The sequence below is a fragment of the Bufo bufo genome, chromosome 8, assembly GCF_905171765.1.
Source record: "Bufo bufo chromosome 8, aBufBuf1.1, whole genome shotgun sequence".
NCBI classification, from domain to species: domain Eukaryota; kingdom Metazoa; phylum Chordata; class Amphibia; order Anura; family Bufonidae; genus Bufo; species Bufo bufo.
Window position 1 is genome coordinate 39,825,748 of NC_053396.1, and position 19,975 is coordinate 39,845,722.

Genomic DNA, 19,975 nt, shown 5'->3' on the forward strand with positions numbered 1-19,975 from the left:
TTGGAAGATGGCCTGGTGTCAAGAAGGGCAGCAAAGAAGCCACTTCTCTCCAAAAAAAACATCAGGGACAAATTGATCTTCTGCAGAAAGTAAGGTGAATGGACTGCTGAGGACTGAGGCAAAGTCATATTCTCCGATGAAGCCTCTTTCCGATTGTTTGGGGCATCTGGAAAAAGGCTTGCCCGGAGAAGAAAAGGTGAGCGCTACCATCAGTCCTGTGTCATGCCAACAGTAAAGCATCCTGAGACCATTCAGTGTGGGGTTGCTTCTCATCCAAGGGAGTGGGCTCACTCACAATTTAGCCCAAAAACACAGCCATGAATAAAGAATGGTACCAAAACACCCTCCAACAGCAACTTCTTCCAACAATCCAACAACAGTTTGGTGAAGAACAATGCATTTTCCAGCACGATGGAGCACCGTGCCATAAGGCAAAAGTGATAACTAAGTGGCTTGGGGACCAAAACGCTGACATTTTGGGTCCATGGCCTGGAAACTCCCCAGATCTTAATCCCATTGAGAACTTGTGGTCAATCCTCAAGAGGCGGGTGGACAAACAAAAACCCACTAATTCTGACAAACTCCAAGAAGTGATTATGAAAGAATGGGTTGCTATCAGTCAGGAATTGGCCCAGAAGTTGATTGAGAGCATGCCCAGTCGAATTGCAGAGGTCCTGAAAAAGAAGGGCCAACACTGCAAATACTGACTCTTTGAAAAAATGTCATGTAATTGTCGATAAAAGCCTTTGAAACGTATGAAGTGCGTGTAATTATATTTCACTACATCACAGAAACAACTGAAACAAAGATATAAAAGCAGTTTAGCAGCAAACTTTGTGAAAACTAATATTTGTGTCATTCTCAAAACTTTTGGCCACGACTGTACTCCTTCTCCCTAGTAGTCACATTGGTGCCCTCTTCTTCAGTAATCACTGCAACGCCCTCTTTCCCTAGTGGTCACAGCAGTGCCCCCATCCCTCAGTATCTTAGCCCCTTCTCATTCTTTAGTCAAAACAGTGCCACCCCCAGTAACCACAGCTGCTGGCAGAAATACATGTGAAAGACTATGCCAGCATCTTCTGGGTCCCCCATAGGTCTGAGCTCACGAGGGTGATGCAGAAGGAGCATCTCGAGCATTCTTCATCGTGGCCTTGCCCTGTGAACTCCCTACCTGCATGGCAGCAAAGCACAGTGCCAAGCCTACCCTTTAGAAGTGGAAGGATCAGAAAGGACGGCTTACATGGCTGGGGGAAGAGCAGTACATTGTGCGAGGACGCGCTGTGTGTGGCCAGCTTCAGGATACGGTCACGTGCGCTCCTCTATAGTGTTACAGGGCACCAGGCGCCATGACATCAGATCTGGTGTGATATAGCCTTATTCTGGTCTGGTAAGAATCAGTGTCTTTCCGTGATTAGCTACGATTCCTGCGAGACGATGAATGAAATTCACAGCCAAGTATCAGCCGGTGAGACAAAGCATTCAACGCCAATCAATACAAAGGAAATCACTGCTCAACGTCATGAGGAGACACCGCGAACAACCCAATGTCTTCTGAGGTATCATCAGGACACCGGCGCTATGGAGCTCACCATCAGATCGGTCAAAAAGGAGACCTACAAGTCCAAGTGCAAAAGCAGATACACGTCTTGTCCTGTATGACTATGACCTAATGTCATCTTCAGGAGCCAACTTAGGTTTTCTTAGTAGCGAGACCAGTAAGAGCATGTTCAGATAGCAAATGTTCCATAAGGCTTTTGGCACGTACTCCAAGACCAAAAAACAGGAGGGATCTGCTCAAAATATGCAGAGTAAACTGAACAACCGACCTGCTCGTTCTTGCAGTGGTCTCCGCAGCCACATGTGGATTAGCCCCAGTGACTAGAGGTAAATCCACGTGCAGGTCTGTGACGTGTACAACTGCAAATCAAAAGGGGTCAAGGGACTTCTGCTGCAGTTTCCACGGTGGATGTTCCCCGTAGTTTTCAGAGTATCTAATGCTGAAGGGTCGTTACTCACCTCACCGATTCCCCACCACTGCTGTTCTGCTTAGCCAATCACTGGTCACAGGTGCAGCCAGTACAAGCCGCTTCCTGTGTGTCAAGCCTGGGAATGGAGACCAGAGCAGCAGTGGTGGGGGGGGGATAAGTGGGGTGAATATTATTTGTTATTTTCAACCCATTCTGCCCCATTCGTTTTTTTACAGTATTCCTTGAAAAACTGTTATAAAATGCCATCAACAGAAAACAACAACCTCAACTTTCTAGGAGTCTTGGCATCTCCCCTGAACTATGTGCTCTTACACAAATGCGCTGAGTACAAGTGACATACACGCATGCTTGCTACATCCACAGCACAAGTGACATACACGCATGCTTGCTACATCCACAGCACAAGTGACATACACGCATGCTTACTACATCCACAGCACAAGTGACATACACGCATGCTTACTACATCCACAGCACAAGTGACATACACGCATGCTTACTACATCCACAGCACAAGTGACATACACGCATGCTTACTACATCCGCAGCACAAGTGACATACACGCATGCTTACTACATCCGCAGCACAAGTGACATACACGCATGCTTACTACATCCGCAGCACAAGTGACATACACGCATGCTTACTACATCCGCAGCACAAGTGACATACACGCATGCTTACTACATCCACAGCACAAGTGACATACACGCATGCTTACTACATCCGCAGCACAAGTGACATACACGCATGCTTACTACATCCGCAGCACAAGTGACATACACGCATGCTTACTACATACACAGCACAAGTGACATACACGCATGCTTACTACATACACAGCACAAGTGACATACACGCATGCTTACTACATACACAGCAAAAGTGAAATACACGCATGCTTACTACATCCGCAGCACAAGTGACATACACGCATGCTTACTACATCCGCAGCACAAGTGACATACACGCATGCTTACTACATACACAGCACAAGTGACATACACGCATGCTTACTACATACACAGCACAAGTGACATACACGCATGCTTACTACATACACAGCAAAAGTGAAATACACGCATGCTTACTACATACACAGCACAAGTGACATACACGCATGCTTACTACATACACAGCACAAGTGACATACACGCATGCTTACTACATACACAGCAAAAGTGACATACACGCATGCTTACTACATACACAGCAAAAGTGAAATACACGCATGCTTACTACATCCGCAGCACAAGTGACATACACGCATGCTTACTACATCCGCAGCACAAGTGACATACACGCATGCTTACTACATACACAGCACAAGTGACATACACGCATGCTTACTACATACACAGCACAAGTGACATACACGCATGCTTACTACATACACAGCAAAAGTGAAATACACGCATGCTTACTACATACACAGCACAAGTGACATACACGCATGCTTACTACATACACAGCACAAGTGACATACACGCATGCTTACTACATACACAGCAAAAGTGACATACACGCATGCTTACTACATACACAGCACAAGTGACATACACGCATGCTTACTACATCCACAGCACAAGTGACATACACGCATGCTTACTACATCCGCAGCACAAGTGACATACACGCATGCTTACTACATACACAGCACAAGTGACATACACGCATGCTTACTACATCCGCAGCACAAGTGACATACACGCATGCTTACTACATAAGCAGCACAAGTGACATACACGCATGCTTACTACATCCGCAGCACAAGTGACATACACGCATGCTTACTACATCCGCAGCACAAGTGACATACACGCATGCTTACTACATCCACAGCACAAGTGACATACACGCATGCTTACTACATCCACAGCACAAGTGACATACACGCATGCTTACTACATCCACAGCACAAGTGACATACACGCATGCTCACTACATCCACAGCACAAGTGACATACAAGCATGCTTACTACATCCACAGCACAAGTGACATACACGCATGCTTACTACATCCACAGCACAAGTGACATACACGCATGCTTACTACATCCACAGCACAAGTGACATACACGCATGCTTACTACATACACAGCACAAGTGACATACACGCATGCTTACTACATCCACAGCACAAGTGACATACACGCATGCTTACTACATCCACAGCACAAGTGACATACACGCATGCTTACTACATCCACAGCACAAGTGACATACACGCATGCTTACTACATCCACAGCACAAGTGACATACACGCATGCTTACTACATACACAGCACAAGTGACATACACGCATTGTTACTACATACACAGCACAAGTGACATACACGCATGCTTACTACATACACAGCACAAGTGACATACACGCATGCTTACTACATACACAGCACAAGTGACATACACGCATGCTTACTACATACACAGCACAAGTGACATACACGCATTGTTACTACATACAGAGCACAAGTGACATACACGCATGCTTACTACATACACAGCACAAGTGACATACACGCATGCTTACTACATACACAGTACATAACAGATGTACTATATACTACAGGATTCGGTGTATGGTTAATTTGATATTATAAACCATTCACCTGCTTTTTCTACAAAAATCCATAGAAAATTCACATATAGGCTGTTAAAGGGGTTGTCCAGGCTCAGAGCTGCACCCAGGCAGCCCCCCTGATATGAGCATTGCGCACTCCATGCTCCGATGCGCTCCCTTGTCCTGCGCTGTGTCGCTCAGGGCACAGGCTTCTTTGTGTATATTTTTACACTGCTAGGTGGAGGCTTCTGCCCAGCAGTGTTCCCGGTGACGTCACCGGCTCTGATGGGAGGGCTTCAGCCCCGCCTAAGGGTACTTTCACACATGCGGAAGAGTGATCCGGCAATCTGCATGCAAACAGACAGCATTTGTAGACGGATCCAGATCCGTCTCACAAATGCATTGCAAGCACGGATCCATCTGTCCTTTTGTCATACGGACAAACGGATCCGTTTTTTCCCCCCACATTTTTATGTGCAGACCGGAAGGACGAATCCGGCATTGCGGCACTGATACATTTCAATGTACATTAATGCCGAATCCGGCATGTCTTCCAGAATTTTGGCAGGAGATAAAACCGTAGCACGCTGCCGTATTATCTCCGTCCTGAAATGGCAAAAAGACTGAACTGCAGACATCCTGATGCATCCTGAACGGATTGCTCTCCATGCAGAATGCATTAGGATAAAACTGATCAGTTCTTTTCCGGTATAGAGCCCCTAGGACGGAACTCAATGCCGGAAAAGAATAACGCTAGTGTTAAAGTACCCTAAGCCGTTTTATAGGCTAGGGCGGCGCTAAAGGCCGCCTATTACTGCCGATGAGGTCACGGGGCTCACTGCTAGGCGGAAGCCTCCGCCGAGCTTACCCATGAAGAGCCCGGTATGTCAACAGATTTCCAAAAAAAAACTTGGCAAAGGAGAGCATCACATCACGAAAAGCTCCGATGATCATATCAGGGAGGATGAGTGGGGCAAGAAGGGGATAATGTCCAGGTTCAGCTCTGAACCCAGACAACCCCTTTAAATGTGTTTTCTTGGTATTTAATACTTTTGATCTATCCTCGGGTCATGTGACTGATAGAAGTGATGTCACTGGAACGCAACAGTCTCTTCAAGCAGCTGATTGGCAGGGCTGCCGGGAGTCGGACCCCCACTGATCAGATATTGATGACCTATCCTGACGATAGGTGATAGGACTACATGATGGAAGTGCCCTTTCATTGCCCTGGGGGAGGGTCAGCTGTCACCTGGGGCTAGTAACAATGTTGTGATCTGCTGGCGCCCCCTGCTGGTTAGTGGCGCAGAACTGCAGGCTATTATCGGATCTCACTAGTAATGGTTAGTTGTGTAAATCCCCAACCTATTCCCTCCGCTTATCATAAGCCAGAGATTCACACGGGCGTTAGTGACAGCGGTTTCTTCACGGTACTTGTCCATTGCAAGTCACCGGCAAGTGAACCCTGTCCGGTACCGTGCTGCCGGTAAACGGTAGGAATGAGGCCGCCAGGAGGCCGCGGTGCTGCTCCGCAGTCTCCCGCCACATACGAGCTCTCCGCCCGCAGTGCGTGTCCCATATTTACCCGGAAACGTCCGCTCGGTTCCAGGCTCCCGATCATCCTACCAGCCGAGCACCTCTGACGTCAGCAGGAGGCGACACCGCCTGGTCCCGGCGCATTGTGATGACGTAGCGGCCCCAGCCGAGCCCCAATTGACAGTGAGAGGTAAGGGTGAGGAGGAGATCTACTCCATGTATCTTCTTATTATTCAGCTCCTGTATATAGTCTTATATTGTACTGACTCCTGTATGTGACACGTGTAACCTGAGCCCTCGGACAGGACTCCCTCCATGTCACTTTCATCTCTGCAGTCCATGGGATTGTAAGCAAAATGTACATTTTTTGTGCACAATGCAAACTTTATTGAGCAATCATTATTGTGTTCTGATGCATTGGCTCAGATTAGAGATGAGTGAAACGGGTTGGTAATTATTGGAACATACTATGATTGGGTCACCGTCACTAGTGGGGTACCACAGGGGTCAGTATTGGAGGGGTCACCGTCACTAGTGGGGTACCACAGGGGTCAGTATTGGAGGGATCACCGTCACTAGTGGGGTACCACAGGGGTTAGTATTGGAGGGATCACCATAACTAGTGGGTACCACAGGGGTCAGTATTGGAGGGATCACCGTCACTAGTGGGGTACCACAGGGGTTAGTATTGGAGGGATCACCGTCACTAGTGGGGTACCACAGGGGTCAGTATTGGAGAGGTCACCGTCACTAGTGGGGTACCACAGGGGTCAGTATTGGAGGGATCACCGTCACTAGTGGCGTACCACAGGGGCCAGTATTGGAGGGATCACCGTCACTAGTGGGGTACCACAGGGGTTAGTATTGGAGGGATCACCGTCACTAGTGGGGTACCACAGGGGTCAGTATTGGAGGGATCACCGTCACTAGTGGGGTACCACAGGGGTCAGTATTGGAGGGATCACCGTCACTAGTGGGGTACCACAGGGGTCAGTATTGGAGGGGTCACCGTCACTAGTGGGGTACCACAGGGGTCAGTATTGGAGGGATCACCGTCACTAGTGGGGTACCACAGCGGTCAGTATTGGAGGGATCACCGTCACTAGTGGGGTACCACAGGGGTCAGTATTGGAGGGATCACCGTCACTAGTGGGGTACCACAGGGGTTAGTATTGGAGGGATCACCGTCACTAGTGGGGTACCACAGGGGTCAGTATTGGAGGGATCACCGTCACTAGTGGGGTACCACAGGGGTCAGTATTGGAGGGATCACCGTCACTAGTGGGGTACCACAGGGGTTAGTATTGGAGAGGTCACCGTCACTAGTGGGGTACCACAGGGGTCAGTATTGGAGGGATCACCGTCACTAGTGGGGTACCACAGGGGTCAGTATTGGAGGGGTCACCTTCACTAGTGGGGTACCTCAGGGGACACTATTGGAGGGGTCACCATCACTAGTGGGGTACCACAGGGGACACTATTGGAGGGGTCACCGTCACTAGTGGGGTACCACAGGGGTCAGTATTGGAGGGATCACCGTCACTAGTGGGGTACCACAGGGGTTAGTATTGGAGAGGTCACCGTCACTAGTGGGGTACCACAGGGGTCAGTATTGGAGGGATCACCGTCACTAGTGGGGTACCACAGGGGTCAGTATTGGAGGGGTCACCTTCACTAGTGGGGTACCTCAGGGGACACTATTGGAGGGGTCACCATCACTAGTGGGGTACCACAGGGGTTAGTATTGGAGGGATCACCGTCACTAGTGGGGTACCACAGGGGTCAGTATTGGAGGGATCACCGTCACTAGTGGGGTACCACAGGGGTCAGTATTGGAGGGATCACCGTCACTAGTGGGGTACCACAGGGGTCAGTATTGGAGGGGTCACCGTCACTAGTGGGGTACCACAGGGGTCAGTATTGGAGGGATCACCGTCACTAGTGGGGTACCACAGCGGTCAGTATTGGAGGGATCACCGTCACTAGTGGGGTACCACAGGGGTCAGTATTGGAGGGATCACCGTCACTAGTGGGGTACCACAGGGGTTAGTATTGGAGGGATCACCGTCACTAGTGGGGTACCACAGGGGTCAGTATTGGAGGGATCACCGTCACTAGTGGGGTACCACAGGGGTCAGTATTGGAGGGATCACCGTCACTAGTGGGGTACCACAGGGGTTAGTATTGGAGAGGTCACCGTCACTAGTGGGGTACCACAGGGGTCAGTATTGGAGGGATCACCGTCACTAGTGGGGTACCACAGGGGTCAGTATTGGAGGGGTCACCTTCACTAGTGGGGTACCTCAGGGGACACTATTGGAGGGGTCACCATCACTAGTGGGGTACCACAGGGGACACTATTGGAGGGGTCACCGTCACTAGTGGGGTACCACAGGGGTCAGTATTGGAGGGATCACCGTCACTAGTGGGGTACCACAGGGGTTAGTATTGGAGAGGTCACCGTCACTAGTGGGGTACCACAGGGGTCAGTATTGGAGGGATCACCGTCACTAGTGGGGTACCACAGGGGTCAGTATTGGAGGGGTCACCTTCACTAGTGGGGTACCTCAGGGGACACTATTGGAGGGGTCACCATCACTAGTGGGGTACCACAGGGGACACTATTGGAGGGGTCACCGTCACTAGTGGGGTACCACAGGGGTCAGTATTGGAGGGATCACCTTCACTAGTGGGGTACCACAGGGGTCAGTATTAGAGGGATCACCTTCACTAGTGGGGTACCTCAGGGGACACTATTGGAGGGGTCACCGTCACTAGTGGGGTACCACAGGGGACAGTATTGGAGGAGTCAATTAGTGGGGTACCTCAGGGGTCGGTATTGGAACGGTCACAGTCAGAGGACCGTATACTTTGTATATACACTACAATGGACAGTATAATATATATATACACTACAGAGGACAGTATACTGTATGTACATACTAAGGACAGTATACTGTATATATACACTACAGAGGACAATATACTATATACATATATCTACTACAGAGGATAGTACACTGTGTGTGTATATATATATATATATATATATATATATATATATTACAGAGGATGGTATACTGTGTATATATACTGCAGAGGACAGTATACTGTATGTACATACTACTTAGGACAGTATACTGTACATATACACTACGGAGGACAGTATACTGTATATACACTACAGAGGACAGTATACTGTATACATATATCTACTACAGAGGATAGTACACTGTGTGTGTGTATATATATATATATATATACTACAGAGGACGATATACTGTGTATATATAGTATTGAGGACAGTATATGTATACTACAGAGGACAGTGCACTACATATATATATATATATATATATATATATATATATATATATATACAGTGGGGGAAATAATTATTTGACCCCTCACTGATTTTGTAAGTTTGTCCAATGACAAAGAAATGAAAAGTCTCAGAACAGTATCATTTCAATGGTAGGTTTATTGTAACAGTGGCAGATAGCACATCAAAAGGAAAATCGAAAAAATAACTTTAAATAAAAGATAGCAACTGATTTGCATTTCATTGAGTGAAATAAGTATTTGAACCCTCTAACAAAAAAAGACTTAATACTTGGTGGAAAAACCCTTGTTTGCAAGCACAGAGGTCAAACGTTTCTTGTAATTGATGACCAAGTTTGCGCACATTTTAGGAGGAATGTTGGTCCACTCCTCTTTGCAGATCATCTCTAAATCCCTAAGGTTTCGAGGCTGTCTCTGTGCAACTCTGAGCTTGAGCTCCCTCCATAGGTTTTCGATTGGATTAAGGTCCGGAGACTGACTAGGCCACTCCATGACCTTAATGTGCTTCTTCTTGAGCCACTCCTTTGTTGCCTTTGCTGTATGTTTTGGGTCATTGTCGTGCTGGAACACCCATCCACGACCCATTTTCAGTTTCCTGGCAGAGGGAAGGAGGTTGTCGCTCAGGATTTCACGATACATGGCTCCGTCCATTTTCCCGTTTATGCGAATAAGTTGTCCTGTGCCCTTAGCAGAAAAACACCCCCAAAGCAAAATGTTTCCACCCCCATGCTTGACGGTGGGGACGGTGTTTTGGGGGTCATAGGCAGCATTTTTCTTCCTCCAAACACAGCGAGTTGAGTTAATGCCAAAGAGCTCTATTTTGGTCTCATCAGACCACAGCACCTTCTCCCAGTCACTCTCTGAATCATTCAGGTGTTCATTGGCAAACTTCAGACGGGCCTGCACATGTGCCTTCCTGAGCAGGGGGACCTTGCGAGCCCTGCAGGATTTTAATCCATTGCGGTGTAATGTGTTTCCAATGGTTTTCTTGGTGACTGTGGTCCCTGCTAATTTGAGGTCATTAACTAACTCCTCCCGTGTAGTTCTAGGATGCTTTTTCACCTTTCTCAGAACCATTGACACCCCACGAGGTGAGATCTTGCGTGGAGCCCCAGAGCGAGGTCGATTGATGGTCATTTTGTGCTCCTTCCATTTTCGAACAATCGCACCAACAGTTGTCACCTTCTCTCCCAGCTTCTTGCTAATGGTTTTGTAGCCCATTCCAGCCTTGTGCAGGTCTACAATTTTGTCTCTGACATCCTTGGACAGCTCTTTGGTCTTTCCCATGTTGGAGAGTTTGGAGTCTGCTTGATTGATTGATTCTGTGGACAGGTGTCTTTTATACAGGTGACTAGTTAAGACAGGTGTCCTTAATGAGGGTGACTAATTGAGTAGAAGTGTCTAACCACTCTGTGGGAGCCAGAACTCTTAATGGTTGGTAGGGGTTCAAATACTTATTTCACTCAATGAAATGCAAATCAGTTGCTATCTTTTATTTAAAGTTATTTTTTCGATTTTCCTTTTGATGTGCTATCTGCCACTGTTACAATAAACCTACCATTGAAATGATACTGTTCTGAGACTTTTCATTTCTTTGTCATTGGACAAACTTACAAAATCAGTGAGGGGTCAAATAATTATTTCCGCCACTGTATATATATATATTACAGAGAACAGTATAATGTGTGTTTATATATATATACACACAGAGTGCCCTGGCTCTGCTAATTGGAGATGCAGCGCATGCAGGAAGACGCCAGGGGGCCAGCTAAATGTCCGGACATGACATATTGGATCATTGTAGTTAACCCCTTAGTGACCAGCCTGTTTTGGGCCTAAGGCTACTTTCACACTGGCGTTTCTGGGTCCGCTTGTGAGATCCGTCTCAGGGCTCTCACAAGCTTCCCAAAACGTATCAGTTCAGCCCCAATGCATTCTGAATGGATAAGGATCCGTTCAGAATGCATCAATTTGGCTGCGTTTGGTCTCCTTTGCGTTTTTTAGACGTTCACTAAAACGCAGCTTGCAGCGTTTTGGTGTCCGTCTGACGATGCAGAGCCAAACGGATCCGTCCTGACTTACAAAGTAAGTCAATGGGGACGGATCCGTTTTTCACTGACACAGTATGGTGCAATTGAAAACAGATCCGTGCCCCATTGACTTTCAATGTAAGTCAAAACGGATCCGTTTTGACTCAGACTTTTTTTTTTAATGAATAATGCAAATGGATCAGTTCTGAACGGATACAAGCGTTTGGATTATCGGTGCGGATCCATCTGTGCAGATACAAGACGGATCCGCACCAAACGCGAGAGTGACAGTAGCCTTAATGACCAAGCGTTTTTCTTCCTTTTTTCATTGTCGCGTTCCAAGAGCTACAACCTTTAGATTTTTTCGGCTATATAGCTTTTGAGGTCTTGTTTTTTGCGGGACAAGTTGTAGTTTTTAATGGCGCCATTTAGGGGTCCGCATAACTTTCTGATTACATTTTATTTACTCTTTCTGGGTGGGAGATGGAAAAAACAGCAATACTGCCACTGCGTTTTAAAATTTTATTTCATTTTTAGGTATAAATAACATTATATCTTTATTATCTGGGTCAGTACGATTACATTTACAGTGATACCAAATACATAGTTTATTTTTTTGCGTTTTACAACTTTTTTGCACTAAAACCCCTTTTTTTTAAAAAAGAAAAAAATGTTTCTGCATTGCCGCTTACCAAGACCCATAATGTTTTTATTTTTCTTTCTATGGAGTTGTGTGAGGGTTTGATTTTTGCGGGACGACTTGTATTTTTCATTGGTAAAATTTTGGGGTAAATGGCGCTTTTTGATTGCTTGTTATTACGTTTTTTCGGTGGCAACTAAGAATAAATTAGCAATTCAGTCTTTTTTTTTATTAATTTTTTTACAGCGTTCACCGTAGGAGATAATTTACGTGATATTTATGTAGTCTGGGTCGTTACGGACATGGCAATACCAAACATATGGGGGAGGATTTTTTTGGCAATTTTTTTCATTGTAATGCGTATTTTCAATGGAAAAAAGCGTAATTTTTTTATGGGATTTTTTTTCATTGAATAAATGTGTTTTTTTTTGTTTGTTTTTATTACTTTTTTTTTTGTCCCTATAGTGCATTGCATTTTAATGTCAGTGCTATTTTGATATTGACCAGCAGGCTGCACCAGAGAGGCACAGCCTGCTGGAAATTACTCAAGGCTGGTATGGGGCCTTTATGAGACCCCAGCCAGCCTTCACACACATCGGCACCCCACGATCACATTTGTGGGGTGCCGATGGGAAACAGAGGGAGTCCGCTCCCTCTGTCAGCACTTTATATGTAGCGGACACCATTGCCCGAAGCATGTAAAGTGTTAAACAGCCCGGATCGGCACTCCTGCCGGTCTGGACTGTTAGAGCAGGGGGACCCATGCAGCGCTTAGACTGGGCCGCCGCAAAAAAGCGTATGGGTGGTTAAAGGGGTTTTCCAGGAGTACAATGTAGATGACCGGTCCTTGGGATAGGTCATCAAAATCTGATCACTGGAGGTCCAACTTCCTGCACCTCCTGCTGATCAGCTGTGCTGCAGTCTCTTCCTAGGCCAGAGACGTCACGTTCATTGGTCACATGGCCTGTGTAAAGTTCTGTTTCAAGTGAATGGGCCTGGGCTGCAGTATCTAGCATAGCCAATGTATGGTATGCTGTGAGGAGGCTGCAACTCTCACCAGAGCGCCTCAGATGATTGGTGGCAGTGCTGGATGTTGGACCCCCCACTGTTCAGATTTTACTTCCGGGAAACCCCTTTGAAGGGAATCTGTCACCACGATCTTGGACTGTTATGTGCAGTAACAGGAGTAGTAGAGCAGATAAGGAGTCCTGCTGTCCCCAATAAAAGCATCTCTGAAATACGCAGTCAGGATTGCTGTGCTAACATAAAGGAGAGAACTCATGTGCGCATGCACAGCAGTCCTGACAGTGTATTTCAGTGCAGCTTTAAATGCTGACAGCGGGGGAATGGGGGACAGTAAGAAAATAAAAAATACCAATGTGGACTTCTTATTTGCTCTACTACTCGTGTAGTACTGCAGATAATGGTCTATAGGCCCGCATACACAGTAGTGTATTGTCGGGCCAATCTGCCAAAAATGGCAGGTTTGGCCGACAGTCTAATGTGTGTGGGGAGCAGTCGCCAGGGGGGGGCCAGAGGGGGCCACGGCCCCCCCTACATCATGCTGTGCCCCCCCCAAGTGAGCTGTCGCCGCCGGGCACAGGGAGATGAGCGCTTCCATTGCGCTCATCTCCATTGTAATCTGCCTGTGCCAGCCGAGGTGCAGGGGAGGGAGAGGCGTGTCCCTTCCCCTTCCTCTGATAGGCTGCAGGCACTAGGCCGGCAGCCTATCAGAGGCCGGCGCAGGCGGGGCGATGACGTCATCGCGCCGCCTGAGCCTTACAGCACGGGACACAGGAAGAGTCTGCATCGCATCGCTGACACTGAGGTAAGTATGTGTTTTTTTTTGTTTTTTTTTACAATAGTGTTACTGGCACAATGGGGGGGGGTTAGACGGACTTAATACTGGCACATGATGGGGGGGACTTATTACAATGGGGGGGGCGTATTACAATGGGGGGGGACTTAATACTGGCACATGATGATGGGGGGACTTAATATTGGCACATGATGGGGGGACTTAATACTGGCACATGATGGGGTGGACTTAATACTGGCACATGATGGGGGGGCTTATTACTGGCACATGATGGGGGGGCTTAATACTGGCACATGATGGGGGGGCTTAATACTGGCACGTAATGGGGGGGCTTATTACTGGCACGTAATGGGGGGGCTTATTACTGGCACATGATGGGGGGCTTATTACTGGCACATGATGGGGGGCTTATTACTGGCACGTGATGGGGGGCTTATTACTAGCACGTAATGGGGGGGGCTTATTACTGGCACGTGATGGGGGCTTATTACTGGCACGAGATGGGGGGCTTATTACTGGCACGTGATGGGGGGCTTATTACTGGCACGTGATGGGGGGGACTTAATACTAGCACATGATGGGGGACTTAATACTGGCACATGATGGGGGGGCTTAATACTGGCACATGATGGGGGGGGCTTAATACTGGCACATGATGGGGGGGGCTTAATACTGGCACATGATGGGGGGGGCTTAATACTGGCACGTAATGGGGGGGCTTATTACTGGCACGTGATGGGGGGCTTATTACTGGCACGTGATGGGGGGCTTATTACTGGCACGTGATGGGGGGCTTACTACTGGCACGTGATGGGGGGCTTATTACTGGCACGTGATGGGGGGCTTATTACTGGCACGTGATGGGGGCTCTTGTTACTGGCACGTGATGGGGGCTTATTACTGGCACATTGGGGGGCTTTTGTTACTGGCAGTGGCACGTTATTGAGGGCACTTATTACTGGCACATTATTGGTGGGCACTATAGGTGCATCTACTGAGGCCACAAAGAAGGGGTGTTTTATATGGGGGGCTCTGTACAGTAGCATTTTATACTGGGACACATTATGGTGGGTACTATGGAGAAGGGGAGACAGGAGTACTATGGAGTCATCTACGGGGGGCACTAAGAAGAGGTATTTTATACTGAGGGCAAATTATGGGGGACACTGAGGGCATCTACTGGGGCACGATATATGGGGCATTTTATACTGGTACATTATGGGGGGCACTAGCAGGAAGGGGGGAGAGGAGCACAATGGGGGCATTTACTGGGGCACGATATAGGTATGACCCCCTAGTAGCAGCACCAGCCTCTCCCTGCTCTGCTATCCCTCTGCCCCTTCTCCAAATCCTTATTATGAAATCTTTCTCATTAGGATAAAACACAACATCAGCTCCGCCGAGCCCCCGGCCAAAGTGTTGAAGTGGCGTCCGAGATCCCCAAGGGCCAAGCCAAGTAACTGTAAGTGTTCATGTGAAATATGTTTATTTTATATATGTACACTCCTGTGAGAGGCGGGGAGGGAGATCTGTGGATGACACTGTTATAGGGAGGGAGATCTGTGGATGACACTGTCATGGGGTGGATCTGTGGATGACACTGTCATGGGGTGGATCTGTGGATGACACATATAGCATAAGATGCTATATATATACGGTATGTGGCATCCACAGATCCCCCCCCATAGCAGTGTCATCCACAGATCCCCCCCCATAGCAGTGTCATCCACAGATCCCCCTCTCTATAAAAGTGTCATCCACAGACAGCTGGACTTTTCTTCCCTGTTGCGGTTTTAGGTATTGGTTAAAGTATTGCAGCATTTCTAAGCGTACTTGTGTAAATGTATCATTGTTATTGCTGCCCCCCCTACTTTTGTCCTGGCCCCCAGTGTGCCCCCCCAAAATTTGAAAGCTAGAGACGCCACTGGTGGGGAGCTCCGAACTCTCCCCCGACAAATGATATTGTGGGAGATAAGGCGACCTGAATATTTTTGCCCGATCCTTTTGTTCTCTCTCGAGATAAGCCCCGTCTGAGATGTCCGACAGCAGCTTCTTTCTATTGAATGTGTATGGAGATGCAGGGAGGTAGTCGGGAGAGATGGCTGATTGTTCGGCTGACAGTTAGGCCTCTTTCACACGAGCAAGTATTCCGTGCGGGTGCAATGCGTGATGTGAACGCATTGCGCCCCCGCACTGAACCCGGAACCATTTATTTCAATGGGTCTGTGTACATGAGCGTTGGTTTTCACGCATCACTTGTGCGTTGCGTGAAAATCACAGCATGTTTTATATTCTGCATTTTTCACGCAGCCCTGGCCCCATAAAAGTGAAGGGGCTGCGTGAAAATCGCATAGCATCCGCAAGCAAGTGCGGATGCGATCCGTTTTTTACAGATGGTTGCTAAGAGATGTTGTTTGTAAACCTTTGGTTTATCATGCGCGTGAAAAATGCATCAATGTGCATTGCATCCGCGCGATAAAAACTGAACATCTGAACGCAATCTCATACAAAACTGAATGAACTTACTTGAGAAATCGTGTATTTTTCACTGAACGCATCCGCACCTAATCCGCTCGCGCTCATCTGCAAGGGGCCTTATTGAATGCGTGTGGCCTCCATAAGGGGCTCCTCATAGACGTTAGTGGCATCTCACTAGGCTACACCTCAGTGTCGGGTTGTTTGGGTGCGACAGTTGTGACCCGGAGGCCGACCATAGTCATTAGATGGCTGTCGGCAGAACAAGTATTTGGCCAACTGATCTCTCTTCCAAGCCCAGCCCGGCTGAGCATGCTTGTGTCTGAAATGGAGAGGGGAGAAAGCCGCTGTCAGACACCTGCATCCTCTCCATGAATCAGGGAGCTCCATACACATTAGGTGATGGTCTGTCCCATCAAAATCAGCGGCTTTGGCCAACATCTGATCTGGCCAGCCTTTTAGAGTATATTCACACATTGCAGATATGGCTAAATCTGTTTCATACAACTGAATGGAGTTGTTCTGGTAACAAGCAGAAGGGTTTCCGCTAGCCTCGTTCAGATGAATGGGACAGTCGGCAAAATTTCAGTGAATTTACCCATCTAATAGTCCTAGGAAAGCGATCAGCACTGGCAACAAGATTATTTTAGGCTGGCATTTTAATTAGTGACAGTCCATGGAGTCCACCATAGGAAGCCAGACATCAGCTTTTTGGGGGGAATCCATCAAACAAAAAAAGGTATTTCAAAAGCGGACAACCCCTTTAAAAAGAAAATGAAGATCTTTTGTGCTAGCAAGAGCAAGGAAGGTGAGGGACCATCATTTACATACCACTGTAGTACGTTATGCCCTCCCCCAGTGGACATGGACAATCAATCACCTTTTCTGACTATAGTAACATTTGCGCTGTGTATATGACTCTGAGGTAAAGTTCCACTTTTCGTCTCTGCAGGCGAAGCTTTGATTCAGCCATGGCGTTGAAGTGTGTAGGAAGACTTCGTCCTGTACTGCAGCGGCTGAGGGGCACCGCCACACCGGGCATATTGAAGACCTCGCTGGTTGTCCCACAGCAGGATCATCACATCACACTTCTCAGCAGACATCTTGCTACAAAAAGCAGTAAAGGTATGAGACGGAGACATGTACCAGTGAGAGTCCCACACATGATGATTGACAGTTCTCCCCAAACTGAAAGTTGTCAATCATCCTGGGTGTGGGTGGGGTAATCAGGACTCTTCCCATCTCTCCAAAGAGTCCTGTCAGGATTTATTCAGCTTTTTACCCAGAAATTCCGCTCCAAATCATATAACCTACAAAAAACTAAAAAAATCGAGCCAACATATACCTATAAAGTATAATAAACTAGCAGGATGACCCGGCTTCGCACTGGTATATTTCCACTATTTCATATAATGTTTGTGTGTGTCGCTAAAAGATATCAACAATGACCTCCACAACACCCCGCCCCCTTAACACTGACCTCCACAACACCCCGCCCCCTTAACTGTGACCTTCACAACACCCCGCCCCCTTAACACTGACCTCCACAACACCCCGCCCCCTTAACTGTGACCTCCACAACACCCCGCCCCCTTAACACTGACCTCCATAGCAGACTGCCCCTTAGCTGTGACCTCCACAACACCCCGCCCCCTTAACCGTGTCATCCACAGCGCCCTGCCCCGTTAAAGGTGACCTATAGCAGTGAAGAAAAATGGCTGGTTGTTATGGAAACCTGGTGTAAAACTGTGTGTATGTCGAGACTGAAGGACCTGCAAGCTTTTATTGGCTGATAAAAATCATGTGACCACTGGTATGGCAGTTGGGATATGAGTGAAAAACCTGTGGGCTTCTATTGGCTAATGCAGGTCATGTGATGGTGCCATATTTGCATTTTTTGGGAAGATCTCAGGAACGGTACATCCTAGAGAGCTGAGACCGGTCTAAAACCTTCCCGGACACCTGATGTACCTGTGTGCCAGTCAGTATTGCAGCACATGATTTAAAATGAAAATTACATGATGCAAGGATAGGTGACAGGAAAAACGCTGTCTCAGATTCTACCTTTCATTTTCCAAAAGAGCTGTTAGTAATGAAAGGTGGGATCTGATTGGTTGCTATGGGCAACTAAGTCAGTTCTGCTTTACACCAGTTTGATAAATCTCCCCCTATATTTATTATAATTTATGGGTATATGTTGGCTCTAGAGCAGCAGATATCACCTGTCTGGTTCACCCCGAGTTCCTTTGCAGCAATGGGTTACCATTATCCTGGACATCTACTGGTCATCTGATCTGAGGGATAGTGACTTTTACATGTACACGAATAGAGCCTCCATGCCCGTCAGTAGGGATCGACCGATATAGATTTTTTAGGGCCGATACCGATAATTTGTCAACTTTCAGGCCGATAGCCTATAATTTATACCGATATTCTGGGTATTTTTATTTTTGAGAAAAAAAAACATTTTCCTACACAAATCTGCTGAAAATTAATATGTTTATTGTTAATGTGTATTATAATTTTTTTTTTGTAAATCTTTTTCATTTATACTTAATATTTTTGTGGTTTTTTTTTTTTACTAACTTTTAGCCCCCTTAGGGACTAGAACCCTTGTCCTATTCACCCTGATAGATCTCTATCAGGGTGAATAGGATCTCACACTGTCCCTGCTGCTCTGTGCTCTGTGCACACAGCAGCATGGAGCTGAACATGGCAGCCAGGGCTTCAATAGCGTCCTGGCTGCCATGGTAACCGATCGGAGCCCCAGGATTACACAGCTGGGGCTCCGGTCGGAGGAGCAGGGGAGAGGGGATCCTGTGGCCACTGCCACCAATGATTAATACTGGGGGAGGGGGGGCGCGCACTGCGCCACCAATGTTTTTACTATTGGGATGGGGGTGGGGGGCGCACTGCGCCACCAATGATTAATACTGGGGGGCTTGGGGGGGGGGGCACACTGCGCCACCAATGAAGATAAGTCTCTCATTCATATACAGGAGGCGGGAGCTGGCTGCAGAATCACATAGCCGGCTCCCGACCTCTATGAGCGGTAGCTGCGATCCGCGGCACCTAAGGGGTTAACTACCGCGGACCGCAGCTGCCGTTCATAGAGGTCGGGAGCCGGCTATGTGATTCTGCAGCCAGCTCCCGCCTCCTGTATATGAATTAATGAAAGACTCATCTTCATTGGTGGCGCAGCGGCCACAGCCCCGCCCCTCCTCTTGTCTTCTCTCCTGCCATTGGCGGCAGCAGCAGCACAGGGGGAGGAGACACTGCTTCCTTCTTCCCTGTGCTGCTGAGGGAACACAGAACGCGCTGAGAGCAGCGCGTTCTGTGTTCCCAATACGTTATCGGAATATCGGTAAAATAGATGCCGATACCGATAACGGTCAAAATCCTCAATATCGGCCGATAATATCTGTAAAACCGATAATCGGTCGATCCCTACCCGTCAGTATAGTCTCATTCATAGGAACAGCTAACTTTTTATTTCTGGACTCAAAACAAAGGGGGTCATTTATTAAGACCAGCGTTTTAGACACCGGTCTTAATAAGCCCTTTAGCTGGTGGGGGATCCACG

General features: G+C 47.6%; 2 protein-coding genes across 3 annotated transcripts in view; one reads left to right on the top strand and one right to left on the bottom strand.

Annotated features, from left to right (window-relative positions):
- The window catches only part of RBM18 (RNA binding motif protein 18), a 24,071-nt gene extending 17,832 nt beyond the window's left edge, over nt 1-6,239 (bottom strand). Inside the window, exon 1 of the mRNA XM_040442390.1 lies at nt 6,136-6,239. The gene's annotated coding sequence lies outside the window, so the exon portion shown is untranslated. The remainder of the gene's footprint in view (nt 1-6,135) is intronic.
- Nucleotides 6,197-19,975, top strand: part of MRRF (mitochondrial ribosome recycling factor) — a 25,119-nt gene continuing 11,340 nt past the window's right edge. The window contains exons 1-2 of one of the 2 annotated variants that reach the window (XM_040442388.1): nt 6,197-6,276; nt 17,345-17,517. In XM_040442388.1, the coding sequence (XP_040298322.1) occupies nt 17,364-17,517 (154 nt within the window). In that variant the 5' untranslated portion in view covers nt 6,197-6,276; nt 17,345-17,363. Of the gene's footprint in view, nt 6,277-6,362; nt 6,445-17,344; nt 17,518-19,975 lie in introns of those variants that run through there. The other variant, XM_040442387.1, reaches the window with a different exon arrangement.